This window comes from Miniopterus schreibersii, assembly GCF_964146895.1.
Source record: "Miniopterus schreibersii genome assembly, chromosome: 6".
Classification (NCBI taxonomy): Eukaryota; Metazoa; Chordata; class Mammalia; order Chiroptera; family Miniopteridae; genus Miniopterus; species Miniopterus schreibersii.
In genome coordinates, this window is record NC_138107.1 from 8,813,220 (window position 1) to 8,832,795 (window position 19,576).

The window sequence follows — 19,576 nt, forward strand, 5'->3', positions numbered from 1 at the left end:
GACATTCCAGATAAGTGGAATAATGTGATATGAGACCTTTCTTGTTTTCTTTTATTAAGCATGTTTTTAAGGCTCATTCATGTTGTATCATGTATCAGTATTTCATTCCGTTTTATGGCTAAATAATATTCCGTTGTATGGATATATCTCATTTTGTTTATCCACTGATCAGTTAATGGACATTTGGGTTGTTTCCATGTTTTGGCTATTATGAATAAGGCTATGAAATTCTTGGGCAGGTTTTTGTGTGAATGTATGTTTCTCACTCTTTTGAGTAGATGTAGGAGTGGAATTGCTCGGTCATATGGTAACTTGATGGAATTAAACATCTCTTTTTATTTTATTTTTTTAAATCCTCACCCAAGGATATGCTCTTATTTATTTTAAAATTGAGGAAGAGAGAGAGAGAAACATTGATCAGTTGCCTCTCATAATGCCCCAACCAGGGATGGAACCTGCAACCTGGGTATGTGCCCTGACTGGGAATCAAATCTGTAACCTTTTGGTGCACGGGATGATGCTCCAACCAACTGAATCACCTGGCCAGGGTGAATTAAACTTCTTTTTAAGTTCTCTCAGTAATACATGAGAGCTGAATGCACTTAATAATCAAGTAGTCCTTGAATGGATGCCTAGGAAAATAGGGGGCAGTATGTACCACGTGGTGACTTAGAGCTAGTAGATAGATAAATCCTGGAGATCTAATGCACAGCATAGTGATTATAGTCAACAAAACTTTGAAATTGCTAAGAGACTAGATCTTAATTGTTCTTACCACAAAAAAGAAATTAAAATTATGTGAAGTGGTAGAGGTATTAGCTAACACTTTGATCGTAATCAGTTACAACATATAAATGTATCAAGCCAACACACAGTACACCTTAAATTCTCACAGTGTTTATGTCAATTATATCTATTAAAAAATAAACCAAAAAAATCCAAGCTCTGGAACCTGACTGCCTGAGTTCAAGTCCCAGCTCTGCTAATTTCTAGCTGTGTGACTTTGGGTTAGTTACTTAACCTCTCTGTGCCCCAGTCTTCTTATCTGTAAAACGAGGACAGAGTATCTAACCCATAAGGCTATTATGAGGGTTAAATGAGGTAATGCATAGAAAGTACACAGGAGGTATTCAATAATATTAGCTGTTATGAAAATGATAGTTGTAATCACAGTATCTACTGTTTTTCTCCCTTGCTCTAGTTTTTGAAACTGTAATTGAAAAACTTTATTCAGTAGTGTGTCTGGAGCCCCCAGTGAGTCCTGGGTGGAAAAAAAATACCACCTCTTATTAATTAGGTAGAGAGTTTATAGAGGCACCAAGAAGCCTAATGTGGGACAGCTATGGTGTCAGGTGTTCTTTAGCCATGAGGAGTATGATTTTGAGCAATGGTTCTCGAACTTCAGTGAGTCCCCAGGAGGGCTTCTTAAAACATAGATTGCCAGGCCCCACTTCCAGAGTTTCATGTTCAGAAGTTGTAAGGGGGACCTGAGAAGTTGAGCTTCTAACAAGTTCCCAAGTGATACTGCTGCTGCTTATCTGGGGGCCACACTTTGAGAACCACTGAAAAAAGAGTTCTGAATTGATTGAAAGAAACCCGAGTTCTAGTGCTGGAGGCTTTCGCCATTTGGATATTGAACAGTTAATACATCTCACACTTAACACGTCCAAACAACACTCTTGATTTCTACATCTGCGTACTCCTGCAAAGCTATTCTTTCCATCTCACTTAATGGTTCCAACATTCACCAAGTTCCTCAGACCCCAAATTCTAATGTCTTTATTTGTCTCTTTCCCTTCCGGCCACATCCAATTCATCAGCAAGTCCTGTTGGCTCTTCAGATATATTCCAAATCTGAGTACTCACCACTTCTACCCCTACTGCCATGGACCAGTCTGAGTCCTCTCTTGTCTGGACTACTGCTGTAGCCTCCTGATTGGTTTTCCTGCTTCTCTTCTGGCCCTCTACAGACCTCTCATTTGTCATTAGAATAAAATTCAAAATCTCTGAGTCTTCCAGGCACTTCATGGTCGGAAAAATGGGCCAAGTCATGGACTTTGATCTTTATCCCAAGAGCAGTGAGATGCCATTAGAGGGGTGATGGGGGCTGAGACACGATCAGATTTGCATTTTTAAAAGCATCATTCTGGCTGCCCAGAGGAAAATGACTTGGATAGTGTTTTCACCAGTTAGGGGTGGGGATACATGGTTGCTGTTTTAGGTGGGTTAATTCTGTGTTGTACTGGACTGTAGGATGTTTAACATCTCTGGTCCTTGTCCACCAAACACCTGGAAGGCCCACCAGTTATTGGGACAATTACCCTTCCCACACACATTTACACATTTCCAAACACTTGAGTTTGTCCCCCTGCCCTCCTGACTCTTCAACCCACTCCTGCACCTCTAACTATCAGAGTGAGGATAGTTAGGGGGCTACTGCAGTCAGTAGAGGAAGAGGCCATGATGGCTTAGACTAGGGCAATGGCAATGGCGAGTAGAGGTCAAGATTGAAAATATCTACAGGACTTGGTAAATCACTGGATTTGGGGAGTGAGGGAGAAGGAGGGGCCAAGGAGGCGTCACTACCAGATTTTTGGCTTAGGTAGTCAGGTAAGATTGTGGTGTGGTAATCTTAGAGAAAAAGCCAAATTTTAGGGCAAATTTAAATTGAAAACTCCATACTCAGTTTCCTTCTTTATGAAATGAGAGGTTTGGATTAAGTGGGACTAAGGCTCTTACCAGTTCTGAAGCTGAGTGGTAAGTTTTAATTTACCAATTCCAGCTCATGTCACTGGATATTTCTCTTTTGCTCTGTCACTCACACCAAGCACGATTCATAGGTAAGAGTGGATGAAGTGTGTGTGTTTGGGGGGGTGCTGATGGTGGGCTTTTCTGTCTTGTGCTTTTGAAAGTGGTGACTTGCTGGTGCTGCTGAACATCTGAGTGTCATGAAATTGTAGAATTTTAGAATTGACTCTGAAGACCACTGCTTGTGAGGAAGCTGAGGCTAAAGAGGGGTAGTGACTGCACAAATCACACTGCAGATTTCTTGACTCCCAGTCCATGCTCTCTACTACTGCTTCCCCCTTCCCCCTCCCTCCCTGCTAAGATGAAGACACCTTCTGTCAAAGAACCTCATCCAGTCCAAGGGTGTGGACACTTCCAGTGAAAAGATGCGGATGAGACTTGGAACAGGAGAGACAAGTGTGAGCTAGAGCCTGGCTCATTTGCCATATTCTTATTTCCAATCTTTCTGGAAAGGGCTTCTCCCTCTTTTAAGCAAAAATGTTGTGGAGCTTCATCCCATACACCAAAAGGTTGTGGGTTTGATTCTTGGTCAGGACATATACCTAGGTTGCAGGTTCGATCCTTGGTCGAGGTAGGTACAGGAGGCAACTGATTGATGTTTCTCATATCAATGTTTCTCTCTCTCTCTCTCTCTCTCTCTCTCTCTCTCTCTCATCAATTAAAAACAACAACAACAACATATCCTCGGGTGAGAATTTAAAAAAAAAAAGTCTTTGTCCCTGGTCAGTGTTTCTCAGTGGTTAGAGCATTGGCCCATGAGCCAAAGGTTCTCGGGTTTGATTCCCGGTCAAGGGCACATACCTGGGTTGCAGGTTCCATCCCCAGCTCCAGTTAGGTTGTGTGCAGGAGGCAGCCAATCGATGTGTCTCTCTCACATCGATGTTTCTCTCTCTCTCTCTCTATCTCTATCTCTCTCTCTCTCTCTCTCTCTCTCTCTCCCCCTCCCTCCTCTTCCCTCCTCCCCACCTCCCTCCCTTCCACTCTCTCTAAAAAAGCAAGTGTTTGTTAAAGCCAAGGAACTCTTTTTAGCATTAAATGAAGTTGAGAAAAGTGTCTAATCACTTGAATTACGTAGGAGCCTTCTCTATCATTTGGTCATTTTTCATAACATTAATGAATCTGATAGTAGACTTGGTGTAATGGTCCCAGCCTGTCTGGGCAGGCACATTACAACCTGTTCTTAGCTTGGAAATGTTTTACTAATAAAGTAAGTGAAGATACTAAATTATCAATGAAACAGCGTAGATCCACTTTTCTGGAAGACTTCGATCCAGTGAGTGTGTGAACCTGAATTAGTTGCCAACACTTTTGGTTTCAGAATGGATAGCTCTATTCCCATATTTGCTTTAGCTCTTTTGTCAGTGCTAAGCAAACCCCTGTTGATTTTTCCTACCAAGGTTTTTGCACTGTTCCAACTCCCTAAACCACCTAGGCCAATACGTTTTGTGGTTAAAAGAGATTGACTGAGGTTGACAAGGATTTTTGCTTCTTTTTGTCTCTTTTGCAGCACATCCTGTGGCGTTCTTTTCTCTGCGTAGGCAATGTGATTTCTCTGAGATGTGGCATGTTTGCCTCTAGTTTTTACATCTGGCAAAACAAAAGTCAGCTTAAAACAGAGGCCTGGGTTTTATAGAGTTCCAGCCCTCACTGATTAAGTCTGTTAAGTGTCTGCTGGTGTGTTGCCCTCTGCCAGGTGGTGAGGGTGTACAGACAAAGAAATGCACCACTACCATTAGAAGCTGAAAATGGGCGTGGCATCGTGCCTTCCCCTGGTGAGGATGCTGTGTGTTAGTGACTTTCGGTGTTTCCACTAAGCATGTGTTACTTTTGTAATCAGAAAAACTTAAAAATGGAGCTGGGTGAGAACACACTGTTGAATGAGAAAAGCAAGCTGTAGAATAATACGTACAGTGGGCACTCTTGTATGTGAAGTATTAAAACATAAGTATTGTATGTTTATGGATACATGAATATATATAAAAGTATAAAAACAGATGGGGAGGATTTCATACTCACTTTAGGATGGTGGTTATCTCATGGGGAGAAAGGGAAACGGGGCTGGGGACTGCCATTGGAACTTAAGTAGTGTCTCTCTAATGCTTTAACTTCTTAAAAAAATGAAATGTGGCCCTGGCCAGGGTTGCTGTTGCTTGATCGTCCTCCCATGCACTAAGAGGCCCCTGGTTCAATTCTGGTCGAGGCAGCCAACTGATGTTTCTCTCTTTATCCCTCTCTCTTCTTACCTATCTAAAAGCAATAAAAACATATTTTTAAAAAAATTTTTATTGATTTTTAGAGAGAAAGAGTAAGGGAGAGGGAGAGAAACATCTATGCGAGAGTGAAACATCCATCAGCTGCCTCCTGCATGCACCCTTCTGGGGATCGAGCTGCAACTTGGGCATATGCCCTGATCGGGAATCAAACCAGAAGAGTGCACTGGCTGATGCCCAACCAACTGAGCCTCATCGGCAAGGGCTAAAAACATATTTAAAAATAAATAAAAGTGTATTCTACTGAAAGATGCGTTGAATACTAAAAAGAAAAAATAAATGTGACAAATGTTAACCTTTGTTAAATCAGAGTAATGGGTTCATGGATGTTATAGTTTTCTCTGTACTTTTATTTGTGTTTGAAAATGTGAAATATATGGTTTTTATACTTTTTTGGAGCAAATGTTTTTTTAATTTCTATTGGGAGATCAGACAGCTAGCTATGAAATTAAATAATATTTAAAGTAGCATTTATGATTTAGAGTCAAAATAAGTCATATATGTAGTGCGGTGCCACTTATATAGTTTTATTTTTATTTTTTAGAAATGTTTTAATTTATATTTATTGTTGAACATATTACAAATGTGCCCCTTTTCCCCTCATTGATCCCCTCCACCCTGCATCTCTCCCTTCCAGGCTTTCACCACACTATTGTCTGTGTCCATGGGTTATGCATATAAGTTCTTAGGTTAATCTCTCCCCACCCACCCCTGCCTTCCCTCTGAGATTCGTCAGTCTGTTCCATGCTTCTATGTCTCTGGATGTATTTTGTTCATTGGTTTCTTTTGTTCATTAGATCCCACATATGAGTAAGATCCTGTGATACTTGTCTTTCTCTGACTGGCTTATTTCGTGTAATATAATACTCTCTAGGTCCCACCATGCTGTCTCAAAGGGTAAAGGATCCTTCTTTTTCACAGCTCCATGGTATTCCATGGTATAAATGTCCGAGAAGATGCTTGATATGATTTCATTCTTCTTGAACTTGTAGAGACTTGTTTTGTGTGCTAACATGTGCTAACATGTGGTCTGTCTTTGAGAATGTCCCATGTGCACTTGAGGAGAATGTATATTCTGCAACTTTGGGGTGAAATATTCTGTAAATGTCAGTTAAATCCATCTGATCTAGTGTGTCACTTAGACTCCCTGTTTCCTTGTTGCTTTATTGTCTCAGAGATCTATCTAGTAAAGTCAGTGGGGTGTTAAAGTCTCCTACTATAACTGTATTGCTGTAAAGCTCTCCCTTAAAGTCCTCCAGAAATTTGTGGTTTTTTTCAGCCGGTGTGAGTCTTGTTCTGAGGTGGGTCTCTTGTAGACAGCATTTATTTGGGTCTTGTTTTCTTATCCATTCAGCTACCCTATGTCTTTTGATTGGGGCATTTAATCCATTTATATTTAAGGTTATTGTTGATAGGTACTTATCTATTGCCATTTTATTTCTTTATGTCTATGTTTCTCTCTATTTTTACTTATTACAGCAGTCCCTTTAACATTTCTTGCAATGCTGGTTTGGTGGTGATAAATTCGTTTTGGCTTTTTTTGTCTGGAAAGCTCTTTATTTCACCATCTATTTGGAATGGTAGCCTTGCTGGACAGAGTAGTCTTGGTTTCTGATCCTTGCTTTTCATTACCTTGAATACTTCATGCCATTCCCTTCTGGCCTATAGAGTTTCTGATGAATAATCAACTGACAGCCTTATGGGAGCTCCTTTGTAGATAACAGATTGCTTTTCTCTTGCTGCCTTTAAGATTCCCTCTTTGTCTTGGATTTTTGGCATTTTAATTATGATGTGTCTGGGCATGGGCCTCTTTGGGTTCTTCTTGCTTGGGACTCTCTTTGCCTCCTGAACTTTTGTGACTTTTTCCTTGACCAGGTTAGGGAAGATTTCTGCCATTATTTCTTCAAATAGGTTCTCTAACCTTTGCTTACTTTTGACCTCTTCTGGCACTCCTATGAAGCGAATATTGTTATATTTCATGTTGTCCCACAGCACCCTTAAACTGCCCTCTTGTTTTTTAATTGTTTTTTCTTTTCAGTTCTCTGATTGATTTTTCCTGCTCTGTTTTGTAATCTGCTGATCCGATCCTTGGCTTCCCCTAATCCGTTGTTCATTTCATCCAATGTTTTTTATTATTTCTACTGTGTCATTCATAATTTCCTTCATAGTTTCTATATCTTTTTTCATGCTGTTGAGCATCTTTATGAGCAGTATTCTGAACTCTATATCTGATAGATTACTTATCTCCATTTCATTTAGCTCTTCTTCTGGAGAATTATTTTGTTCTTTCATTTGGGGCTTGTTGTTTTTTTTGTCTCTCCATTTTGGCTGCCTGTTTGGATTTGTTTCTATGTATTAGGTAGATCTGCTGGTCTTTTCAATAGTCTCTGGTGCAGGCCAATGTCAGATGCTGTTTGTGACTGGCCTTGAGTACCCTGTTTGAAGTTTTCCACTGTCTACAGCTTCTGGTTTCCTCTGCTGGGGCTGGGTGTGTTTGGACAGAACCAAGAAGAGCACCAAGGTCTGCTTTTCTAATCCCTAGGTCCAAAAGCAAATTAGGCAAAGACTCAAAGCACCCAGAGGTTGGTTGTTATTCAGTCTCTTAATGAGCCTCAGGCTGTAGAAACTCCACAGGGTGGGGCTGCTGATTGTTATCAGTCCTTTAAGAAGCCTCAGGTTGTAGAAACTCCAAGGGTTGGGGCCAGAGGTTTTCCAGCAGGGTGGGGCAATTGTCCCCCGTCCCCCCCCCCCCACAGGCAAATGCTACTTGGAAGGTAAATGTCTGCCTGAGAAAGATGTTCTCTGCCGTATGGGGGAGTGACTCAGCACCGGGGTCCAAATGGGTGCCCTCTGAGATCTATTCCTCCAGTCAGCCCCCCTGGATTCTCCTCACACTGCTGTAGTCCACTCTGCCTCCGCCGGAGCCCAAGGTGAGTGGCTGCACCGAAACTTTGTGCCTTGGCCCCTTAAAAGGGTGCCTGCATTTCCAGCCGTCGTCTCTCCCTTGCAAACAGAAACCCGGCTGCTTTCACAACCCGATATTATGTGGGCACCTTTCTCAGTTCTGGTGCTCTTGGCTGGGATAGATCCCAGAGTCCTCAGCGGGAATCCCCCACAACTGAGATATCCCTGCAGACCTTCAGCTGCTGCCTGTAGGAGCCCAGACAGCCCTCTCTCGCCTCTGCACTTCCTACTAGTCTCTATGTGATCTGCACTTTTCCTCCTTGGTTGAGGGTGCTTCCCAGCTCGTCTTCAGTTGCAGTTGATTATTCAGGGTGGCTTTTCTGTATTTTAGTTGTAATTCCAGTTTGGGCTTGGGAGAGTGTCAATGTAGCTTCCACTCAATCTGCTGCCATCTTGGATCCTTTCCCTTTTTCTTTTAATAGATGAGTTCAGCCTATTTACCTTTATTGGAATGATTAATGTATTTGGTCTTTGTTCTATTTTTATTATTTAAAAAAAAAAATCTTTCACTATAAGGACTGTACTTGCTTTGGGAGGTGGGTATGCGTGTATATTCTCTTAACTTGGAAGGCTTATTTTATTTTAGTGTTTATAACTCTATACCATATTTCTTCAGACAATACCTATTGATTCCTCCCTACCATGAGCAATGATGAAATTATGCCCCTACCCCACCTGCTTTTTTTTTTTTTTTTTTATCCTCACCTGAGGATATTTTTTTCCATTGCTTTTCAGAGAGTAGAAGTGGGAGAGAGAGAAACATGGATGTAAGAGAGACAATTGATTGGTTGCCTCCTGCACGCACCCTGACCAGGGCCAGGGATCGAGCCTGCAACTGAGGCACATGCCCATGTCTGGAATCGAACCCAGGACCCTTCAGTCTGCGGGCTGACGTTCTAACCACTGAGCCAAACAATCTAGGGCTATTTTCATATTTTAAAACACCCTTATGCCTCTATTACTTGAGCTATCAGCTTTCAATATCTTTTGAGCCTCGTCAGTAAAAAATGAGGAAATCAATGTACGTACTTAATCATCCAGTTTTACCTCTATCCCACTTTAACATTCGTCAGTTACTATTATTTTTACATTCTCTTCTTTTTTGGGTATATAATTGCGATATATATATATATATATACACATATATGTATATGTGTATATATGTATATATATGTGTATATATATATACTTAATTTTATTTTTCAATTACAGTTGACATTCAGCATTATTTTGTATTAGTTTCAGGTGTACAGCATAGTGGTTAGACAATCATATAATTTACAAAATGATCCCCCTGATATTTTAGGTACCCACCTGGCATCATACATAATTATTACAGTATTATTGACTATATTCCCTATGCTGTACTTTATATCCCTGTGACTGTTTTGTAACTACCAATTTCTACTTCTCAATCCCTTTACCTTTTTAACCCAGTCGCCCAATCCCCCTCCCCTTGGCAACCATCAGTTCCCTGTATCTTGTATCTGTTTCTCTTTTGCTAGTTCTTTAATTTTCTCTTTAGATTCTGCATATGAGTGAAATCATATGGTATTTATCTTGCTCTGTTTGACTTATTTCATTTAGCATAACACCCTCTAGGTCCATCCATGCTGTTGCAAATGGTAAGATTTTATTTGTTTTTATGGCAGAGTGATATTCCAATGTATATATGCATCACAACTTTTTTATATACTCATCTATTGATGGGCACTTGGGTCACTTCCATATCTTGCCTATTGTAAATAATGCTACAATGAACACAAGGGTGCATATATCTTTCTTGTTAATCCTCTCCCGAGGATATTTTTCCATTGATTTTTAGAGAGAATGGAAGGGAGGGAGGGAGAGAGAGAGAGACAGAGAAAGAAACATCGATGTGAGAGACACATCAATTGGTTGCCCCCGCATGCACCTTGACTGGGGCCAAAGATTGAACCTGCAACCCAGGTACGTGCCCAACCCAGGATTGAACCCAAGACCCTTCAGTCCTTGGGCCTACGCTCTGCCACTTCGCCACACCAGCCAGGTGTCTGGGGCTTCTTCAGCCGGGTGTCTGAGGTTTAATCAGTGTCTTGGGTTTCTTCAGATACATACCCAGAAGTGGAATCACTGGGTCATAAGGCAGTTCCATTTTTAATTTTTTGAGGAAACTCCATACTGTTTTCCACAGTGGCTGTACCAATCTACATTCCCACCAACAGTGCCTGAGGGTTCCCTTTTCTCCACATCTTTGCATCACTTGTTGTTTGTTGATTTATTGGTGACAGCCATTCTAGAAGGTGTGGGGTGATATCTCATTGTGGTTTTGATTTGCATTTTTGTGATAATTAGTGACGTTGAGCATCTTTTATGTCTATTGGCCATCTGTATTCCTTTTTGGAGAAGTGTCTGTTCAGGTCCTCTGCCTATTTTTTAATGGATTGTTTGGTTTTTTTGGTTACATTCCCCTCTGCAAATTTAAGACTTAGTCTTAAGGTTAAATTAATTAAATTCTTTCCTCCAGTCCTTTTGCCATACTTTCTATATTTATCTCGCTAATTGAAGTTTTTCCTCTAGTATTTTCTTCAGTAAGGAGTCAAGGAAACTATATTCCCTGAGTTCTTACATGTGGAAACATGTTTTTTTGTCACCTTTGTACTTAAACAGCAGTTTGGCTTGATATATAATTACTCTTAGGTCCCCCTTTTTTTTTTTAATCCTCACTTGAAGATATTTTTTCCATTGCTTTTTCAGAGAGAGTGGGAGAGAGAGAGAGAAAGAAGGAAACACCAATGTGAGAGAGACACATCGATTGGTTGCCTCCCCCATGTGCCCTCAGCAGGGCTGGAGATTGAGCCTGCAACTGAGGTATGTGCCCTTGGGCGGAATTGAATCTGGGATCCTTCAGTCCAAGGGCTGATGCTCTAACCACTGAACTAAAGTGACTAGGTTGGGTCACATTTTTGTGTATGTGAACTATTACAGAAAAGTACATGAAACGGTTGTGTGGTATGATAACCTGATGAATAATGACAGCACAGTGACCCCAGAAGTGAGCCCCCCACAAGCCCCCTTATGTCTGTTCCCTAGCACACCTCCCTACTTCCCCTGAGACTACCACATCCTTTCATGTTAACCCTCTTTGCTTTCTTTATGGTGTTACCACCATCGATGCTCCCTAAACAAGAGAAGTAATTTTTGCCAATTTTTGAAGTGTATATAAATAGAATCATACACTGTTTACTCTTTTATCCTTTGCTTCTTTTTTGCTCAACATGTCATTTGTAAGATTCATTCACATTGCTACTTTGCAGCCTTACTTATATTTATGTTGCTGTGTAGCATTCTGATATATGAACAGCTTATTTCTCTGTAAATGGACTCTTGGGTTATCTCTAGTTTGGAGCTAAAAGGAGCCATAATGCTATGAATAGTTTTATATATGTCTCCTGGTACACATATGTATATATTTCTTTTAAGATATAGATTTGGGAGTGAAAACACTGGATTCTAGGGTATTCACATTTCATGCTTCTTAGATACAGCCAAACTGTTTTTGAAGTGGGTTGTATTACTTTATACCCCTACCAGCAATGTATGCAAGAGTTTCTAGGGTCACCTTCCCTTGTTGCTTCATTGTCTCTGAGCCCAAGTGATCCTTTGGGGTAGGTAATATTTCCATTTTAACCTGAAAAAACAGGTTCAAAGTGGTTAAGTAACTTAGTGCAAGTTTTTAGAGGGAGTGGATACCAGACTGGCATGTGAACTCTGTTCTCTCTAAAGCCTGTTGTCTTTCCATGCTGCCTTTTTACAGATAGGACTTCCTGACATCAGGTATGTAAGGCACTGAAACCTCCCAGGGAAGATGAACATTCTCAAAGACTTTTTTTTTTAAAGAGTAGATTGCGCCTGGCCAGCATGGCTCAGTGGTTGAGCATTGACCTAGGATCTAGGAGATCCCGGTTCGATTCCTGGTCAGGGCACATGCCTGGGTTGTGGGCTTGATCCCCAGTGGGGTGTGCAGGAGGCAGCCAATCAATGACTGTCTCCCATCATGGATGTTTCTATGTCTCTCTCTGAAATCAATAAAGATATATTAAATTTTTTAAAAAGTAGGTTGCTATCTTTTGGGGCTGGATATAGTTCTAGGAGGTGGCCTGTTTCTCAAAGTCCCTTCCAGTTTTGTATTGCAGATGATACTCACCCGATATATTTAGTGTCCTGACAATCTCTTCCTTTTTCTTGCTTTTAGCATCCAGCCTGTGTATGGAGCACAGCACCCTCCTCTGGATCCTCGGCTCACCAAAAAGTAAGTCGAGTTGTTCTTCCTTTCATGTTGGTACTTCTTTCATCACCCATCAAATCCTCTACTTTGTTGAAATGAGAGTTTCCACTTTGACCTCTTCTAGCTTCTCCTCTACTCTCTTTTGGATTAGAAGATGAATAATTTTACCTTTAAACATTCATTTATTAAGTGGGAAATTAACTCATTTCAAATATTTTTTTTCTACATTGGAAGCAGATATATAGGGTGTCCCAAAAAAGTGTATACACACACTTTGAATAATTATAAAAGCACTGGTATTAAAATACATTTCATTTTCAAAATTGAGCTATCAGCTGTTAAAGTGTATGTACATTTTTTTGGGACACCCTGTGTAGGATTTGGTGTTAGATTCTCTGTTCTGGTGAAAAGATCTTTTATATATGTATGTGTGTGTGTATTTGTGTGTGTATATATATATATACACACACAAACACACACACACATATATATAATATATGTAAACACACACATATATACATATATTTATTTTAATTTTTTTTTTTTTTTTAAACGGTGTTTATTGATTAAATATTGTCCTGAAACTGGATGATGGAGTACCTCCTTTGAGCAAGAGATCTGGTTTCTGGGGCTCATTGCTTCTGAATGTAGATAGGTCTGCCACCTTTTGTATACTTATACTATGAGAATTAGGTCACATAGAATATATCTCTAGAGCTGGCTTTCTTCAGGTCCTCTTTCTCTGACATGGAATCCCATTCATACAATAGAATTAAAAACTCCCTGGAGACGATTTCTCTAGTAAAATTCTAATAAATTATATTTTCAAACACAACAGAGACCCTAGCTAAATCCAAGATGTGTAGATGTGTATCCATACTCCTAATTATCACTTTATCACAACTTTCTCTAATGGGCCAACTCAGCCACAGTGAGGAGATGGGTTCATCTTCTCAGGTTATCTCAGAACTCTGGCATCTATCTGTGGGTATACTCAATCTTAGAGACCTATTTCTGTGAAAGCTATAGTTTATCATGAAAGCTGACTGACTTGAGAGATGCAGGAGACCTAGGCTCTCATCTTCTTGGAGCCAGTGTGATAATATCCACCCTTTCTTCCTTCACAGTCAGTTGGAAGTAAAGATAATGTGCATTAAAGTATTTTGAATACCTGGATAAGTGCTATATCAAATATACATTACCAATATTTTATTTTTTATTGATTTTTTAGAGTGGGGGACGGGGAGAGAGAGTGAAACAGAAACATCGGTTGATCCATTCTACATCCTGTGTATGTGCCCTGACAGAGAATCGAACGCGTCAGCTTTTGGTGTACGGGACAGTGCTCCAACCAACCAAGCCACACCAGCCAGGGCTGCATTACCAATATTTTAATATTTTTAAAATAACTTAGTCTAATGTATGGTGAACTTTCTACAATTCTAACAACTCGTGTGTGTGTGTGTGTGTGTTTTGCAATTTGGGCAGTATATAGAAGTACAGTCTTTGGAAGTATGACCGCTGTTCTTTTCTGTAAGGTGAACAACTTTTATATCAGAAACCACTAGACTGTAAGCTCTTCGAGGACAGCAGCTTTATTTTGTTCACCACTATACCCTTAGTACCAGGAACAGCATGTGGCACATAGTAGGCACTAGGTGAATGTTTATGGAATGAAGGAATGTAATTTTTCATTTACTTAGTGGCTTTTCTTTCATGTTTCTTAGTGTGTACCTTGTATTAGCTCTTCTTAAGGGGAGCGTGTTTTCTGTGATATTGTGTGATATTTCCATTAAGCAGAATGAATTTACTACTTCCTGGTTTTCCCAACAACAGACTATCTGGTCTTTGGCTAGTATAGCAGGCACTGTTGGTTACCTACCCAACAGTCTACCCTGGCCCTACTTCTTCCTTGCTCAAGAACCATAATTTTATTCAGCTATTAGTAAAGTGACAGTGTACTTAGAGCAGGTATCTAGATTAGTTTAAGCCTTTTACAAGAATTCCTTGGTAATCCCAATGACTGGTCTATGGTGACCTCATCTCATGGACTCTGGCCAATGAGTTGTAAGAAAATCTCCCGAGGGAGGGTTCTTGAAAAGATTTTTTTGATCAGAGAGAGATTGTTTTGTGAAGAAAGCCTCTTTTTGCCTCTGCTCACGTTTCCTGCTTTTGAATGTGGTAGTGTGAAATTGAGAAGCTGAAAGCTGTAGCAGCTAGCTTGTAACCTGAGGGAAAGACCAAGAGAATTGCGGAGACACCAACCAGCTCAGTGCCTGGACATCGTGGTCTTTATAACTTAAACATCATAGTTGAGAATTCATTTTCTTGCATCCAGTTTTGTTCACAGCCAGGATTTGTTGATTGGTAATAGATCCATTCCAGCATATTTTATAATGACCTTTGACAAACACGTGGTCCACATATAAATCTGTCTGTCTACCCATACATAAGGCAGTAGGGTATACTATCCCACTTTATGCTTGGGTTAAAGTCACCATACCTTGTCTGCACCTGTCATCAACTGAGTTTTCTCTGATTCTGTACTTAAGACAGGTCTTGAGTAATATCACTATATCCCAAACTGCCAAGACCAGATTTATATACTCTTGTTTCCCAACTGTTAGTGATATAAAACCATGAATGTTTTCACTGATCAGCAGTTGCATTCATATACTTTCAATAGAGGTAATTACCTAACTCTGCAATTTGGAAGGAATATAATTGTCACTGAATATATCGTGTCCCCTTTTCATGCTCATGGTGGTTTGATATTAATAGTCTACAGCATGGAACAACATCTAGTTTGCACTGGACCATTTTACAATTCCAGATTGTTACTGTAAAACATTTATTGCCCTTATTTTAGTACCTTTGTTGGGATATTTTTATTACTTTCCCCACTACATGATTATCGTTCCACTTCAGACTGCCATTAATTACTGTGTGGTTAATCCCCATCGCAGCAGAAACCTTTACGTTGGGTCTTCAATCATCTAAACTGCATAAGCGAGTAAGGTCATTCATGTCTGTGTATATTGACTTCAATTTGCCAGATTATTACCATTAGTGATAATATTGCCTGCAATAATTTTTATAGCTCAGATAAAACTAGTGTTACTACAGAGCAGCCCCACTGGCCACTTGATGGCATGACAAGCTTCTAAATTTATTGTTTTCTGAGTTGATATCCAAGTATAAGGCTGATTCACACAGAGCCATACTAGCTATTGACTAGTTAGTAAATTCCCCACTTGCTTCACATCTTACCAATGTCACACGTTATTTTTCTAAACAAATTTGTATCATATTTATATTGAGTGTACAGCCATATCAGTAAAACAATGTAGTATAAGTCAAATTACAGAATGACTGAACTTTTATTTCCTAACCAGTATAACCCGTAGCCACTCTCTTCAAAACATCTGTAGGCGTTCGTGTTAACATTGAAGAAGTTGTTATTCACCAGACAATGAGTTTCCTTCAGATGGGCCATTTCTTATGTTTTTGAGTTTTTTGTTTCACCTGCACTTCTCGGATCCCTTTTTCTTTACCACTTACTAGCTCCATGATCTTGGGCGAATAACTTAGCCTCTTGGAGCCTTAGTTTCCTCATCTATAAAATAGAAATAATAAGACTCAGCTCACAGAGTTGTTGTGAGGATTAGATAAATATCTGTAAAGTGCTTCCTAAACTCTTATTTGGCACAGTTGTGAGGAGGTATGGTGGAGATGTCTATCTGAGGCCAGTTTGGTTGTAACTTCGATATAGTTCTGTTTAAATAATCTTGGTTAAACTTCAAGTCATACGGTGGCATTATTGTACCTTGGGCTAGGTATAACTTAGGTGGGGCCATGTTAAAACGAGGCACCCCAAGCTAGAATGATCTGGGTTGATTTTTTTACTGGGGCTGCTGGAGTTAAAATGAAAGAGAGACATTTCTCCTCCAAGGACCACACCCCTAGATGTGACTTCTTCCCATTCTGGCTACCGACATACACAGTCCGTTCTGTGCAGACAGGAAGTTATTTCTACTACACGAGAGAGTTAGGGCTGTCAGGCATGCACACTTGGAGGGATGACAGCTATGCTATTATATGCTCAGTTTGCCTGGCAACTCTTCTTCCCAGACTGCAGATCTCACTAGGCCTCAGCCCTCCTCTCCAGTTTTTCTAGGTAGAGTAGTTAGAGAGCATGCAGGCTCTTCAGTGAGGAGGACCTGGATTTGAGCCTGCCCATGACCTCAGTCAGCCTCAGTTTCCTTATCTGTAAATGGGAATAATAATAATAGTACTTATAGACTTATGAATGAGAATAAGAAAATGGGTATATGTAAATATTAGCACAGAGCCTGGCCCCTAGGAAATGGCCCATAAATGTTATGTACGTGTAGATTTATATTATCCCCTCTGGAGAGAACAAAATTAATTAACATGGGAAGTCTTCAAAGCCTTAAGTGTTCCCATCATTGTGGCTGGTCTACAGATTTTTCTGCTTTCTCTCAGTGGTACACCAGGTACCTTCATTCTCGCTCTCCTCTTTCATTCTGTCCTCAGACTCCCACCACTCTAGGTGATACCAACCCCTTCCTCCACAAAGGCCTCTTTTCTCAGGACAGAGCTGTTTTAACTGATTAGTTGAGTTTTGGGTTTTGTGGGTAGGTATCCCTAAAAATTTCTAACAGCCTCAAAATGATCTGCTTTGAATCTCTCATGTCTTTCTGTCACAGGGAATGACGGTCTTTCCTCCCTTCTTTCTTCCTCATTGTGTGAGAATATGTCCTTCTGGGTTCTATTTGCAAAGCTTTTATTTGAGTAAATTCCAGTTCTTAATCTAGTTCACTTGTACTGAATCTTCATCTGCTTCAAAAAATATAATGGAATACTTTAATGCATAAAAAGGTATAAAGACAAGTATAGCCCAAGCACTTAGCTAATTGACCTCCATTTGTAGAGGAAGCTCAGTGTCTGTTAGAACCTGACCCTCAGCATGGCCCATCTTTGGGTGTAGATTGTAATCCAGTCTAGGTGTGCATCTGCTTCCCCCAAAGTTAGATTATCAGCATCCAGTCAGTTCTTTGACCTGAGTTAAAATTCAGCTTCTTGATTCGATGATTTATTTAAAGAATTCTCAAAATATCAGGAGGTATTTAGGAAACATCAACCAGAAAAAAACAGTAGTTAGTTAACCTGGCAATCCAGCGAGCTCCATATCACAGTGTTAGATTTGTTATGTGCAGTCTTGAAGTACACTTAACCTCCAAGGAGGAAAGCAACAATAATACCACGTACTAATATGCAGTATTTTATCGATGACAGATCTTTCTTATACATCTGCCCGTTTGTTCCTGACTGAGGATCGGACCCTCAACTTCACTGTGTGCCCTGACTGGGAATCAAACCTGCAACCTTTTGGTGTACGGGACAATGCCCCAACCAACTGAGCTGCCTGGCCAGGGCTCCAGTGGACTTTTGACATGCATATATTTGCATTGCATTGCCTCAGTTTCATTTTCCTTGACTTGGGCTCTCGTTTGTTTCCACTTACTCATTTAGTAGGTTTATAAGTATTATTACTTTGGGGATTGACGAAAGCACAAAACATTTTCCACTGAATAATAAAAATTATATGTTTAGAAAACATGAATAATTCAGAGGAGTATAAAAATGAAATTAAATATCACCTATAATTCCACAACCCAAGAGATAAGCACTGTTAACATTTTGATATGTTTTCTTCCTGGTCTTTTCTATGCATATACTTTTTAAAAAATAAAGAGATCATTAAAAATACATAATTTTGGTTCCAATTTTTACTTTATTTAGATTGTTTTCAAGATGTGATTTTCACTGGCAGTGTAACGTTTCATTTGGTGGCTGAACCATAATTTACTTCATTACTTCCAATTTCTAGATGTTTATGTTATTTGCAGTTTTTAACCAAAATAAATAACACCGACCTGGCCAGGTGGCTCAGTTGGTTGGAGCATAGTCCTATACACCAAAAAGGTTGTGGGGTTGATCCCTAGTTGGGGTGTGCACGAGTGGCAGCCAATCAGTGTTTCTCTTACCACATTGATATTTCTCCCCCCGCCTCTCTAAAATCAATAAACATATCCTCAGATAAGGATTAAATAAATAACACCATTATAAACTGTTTTAGATCATTTTTTTTACTTTCTTATTACGTTCTTATGGTTAGAGGTGATGAACCATTTTAAGGCTCATGGTGTATATGCTCCCAGATTTTGTTTCGGGAAGATTGTACAACATACACCCCCACCTGCAATATTAGACAGCTGGTCTCACTACACTCTGGTCAGCTGAAGAGAATACATTTTTAAATCTTTGCTAAGTTAGTGGGTGGAAAATGGTATCTTGTTTTCATCACATTTGAGCCTGCTACATCTTGTAATGCTGTGTTCTCTCTTGGATTCATGTGATATATTTTCCTTTACTCTGTGTGAGACTAGTGTTTACAGATAATGCCTGGGTGATATCTTATGCCTTCTTCGGTGTTAATAATGGGGACATTCCGATGAACTGTACGAGTTACCAGTCTGTATTTATCAGTGTTAATAGCAATTATCTTTCAGAAGAAGTATTGGACTCATCTAGGGCGATGGGATGGGTTATTAGACCACCTACCTCTACCCAAAGGAAGAAGCATCTCTTGGAAATGGGGGAACTTCAGCTCCTCTGGTACAGCTTTTCACTCTAGAGTTTCCCAGCCTTCCTGGGGGAAGCAGGGGGACTTTTTAATGTTTTTACCCATTGCATTCCGGTCCCCAGGTGTAAGCTTAGGGAAGGTTGTACTCTCTGCTTCCCTGTGCAGGGTATGAGGGCTGCTAGATAAGACTGAGTTAGAAATGTCCCAACCACACAGTCCCCTGGAACAGGAATAAGGGCCCCCAGACCTTAAGCAGGAGACGGAAAGAGGAAAAGTTCAGGGAAATAGGGGTGGTTGCCATGACTCTTAGGACTAGGCCATTTTCTCAATGAGTTAATCTAGTGTTGCCCAAATCTTCATGGTTTTTTTTTGCCATTTTCTATACTATTATTTACTAATACATAAAAAACTCATTTACACAAAAAGATTTATTTTAAAAAATAAACTTTATCACTTCTATAAATGGAAAACCAATACCGTTTTCCAAAAATAGAAAGTAACATTAATCCCGGCCAGGCATGGCTCAGCAGTTGAGCATCGACCTAGGATCCAGGTGATCAGGGTTCAATTTCCAGTCAGGGCACATGCCCAGATTGT

General features: G+C 40.0%; 1 protein-coding gene across 2 annotated transcripts in view; it reads left to right on the forward strand.

Annotated features, from left to right (window-relative positions):
• The window catches only part of TBC1D22B (TBC1 domain family member 22B), a 73,967-nt gene that overhangs the window by 2,837 nt on the left and 51,554 nt on the right, over nt 1–19,576 (forward strand). For both annotated transcript variants that reach the window (XM_081141612.1, XM_081141613.1), the window contains exon 2: nt 12,277–12,333. In XM_081141612.1, coding sequence (XP_080997738.1) covers nt 12,277–12,333 — 57 coding nt within the window. The remainder of the gene's footprint in view (nt 1–12,276; nt 12,334–19,576) is intronic.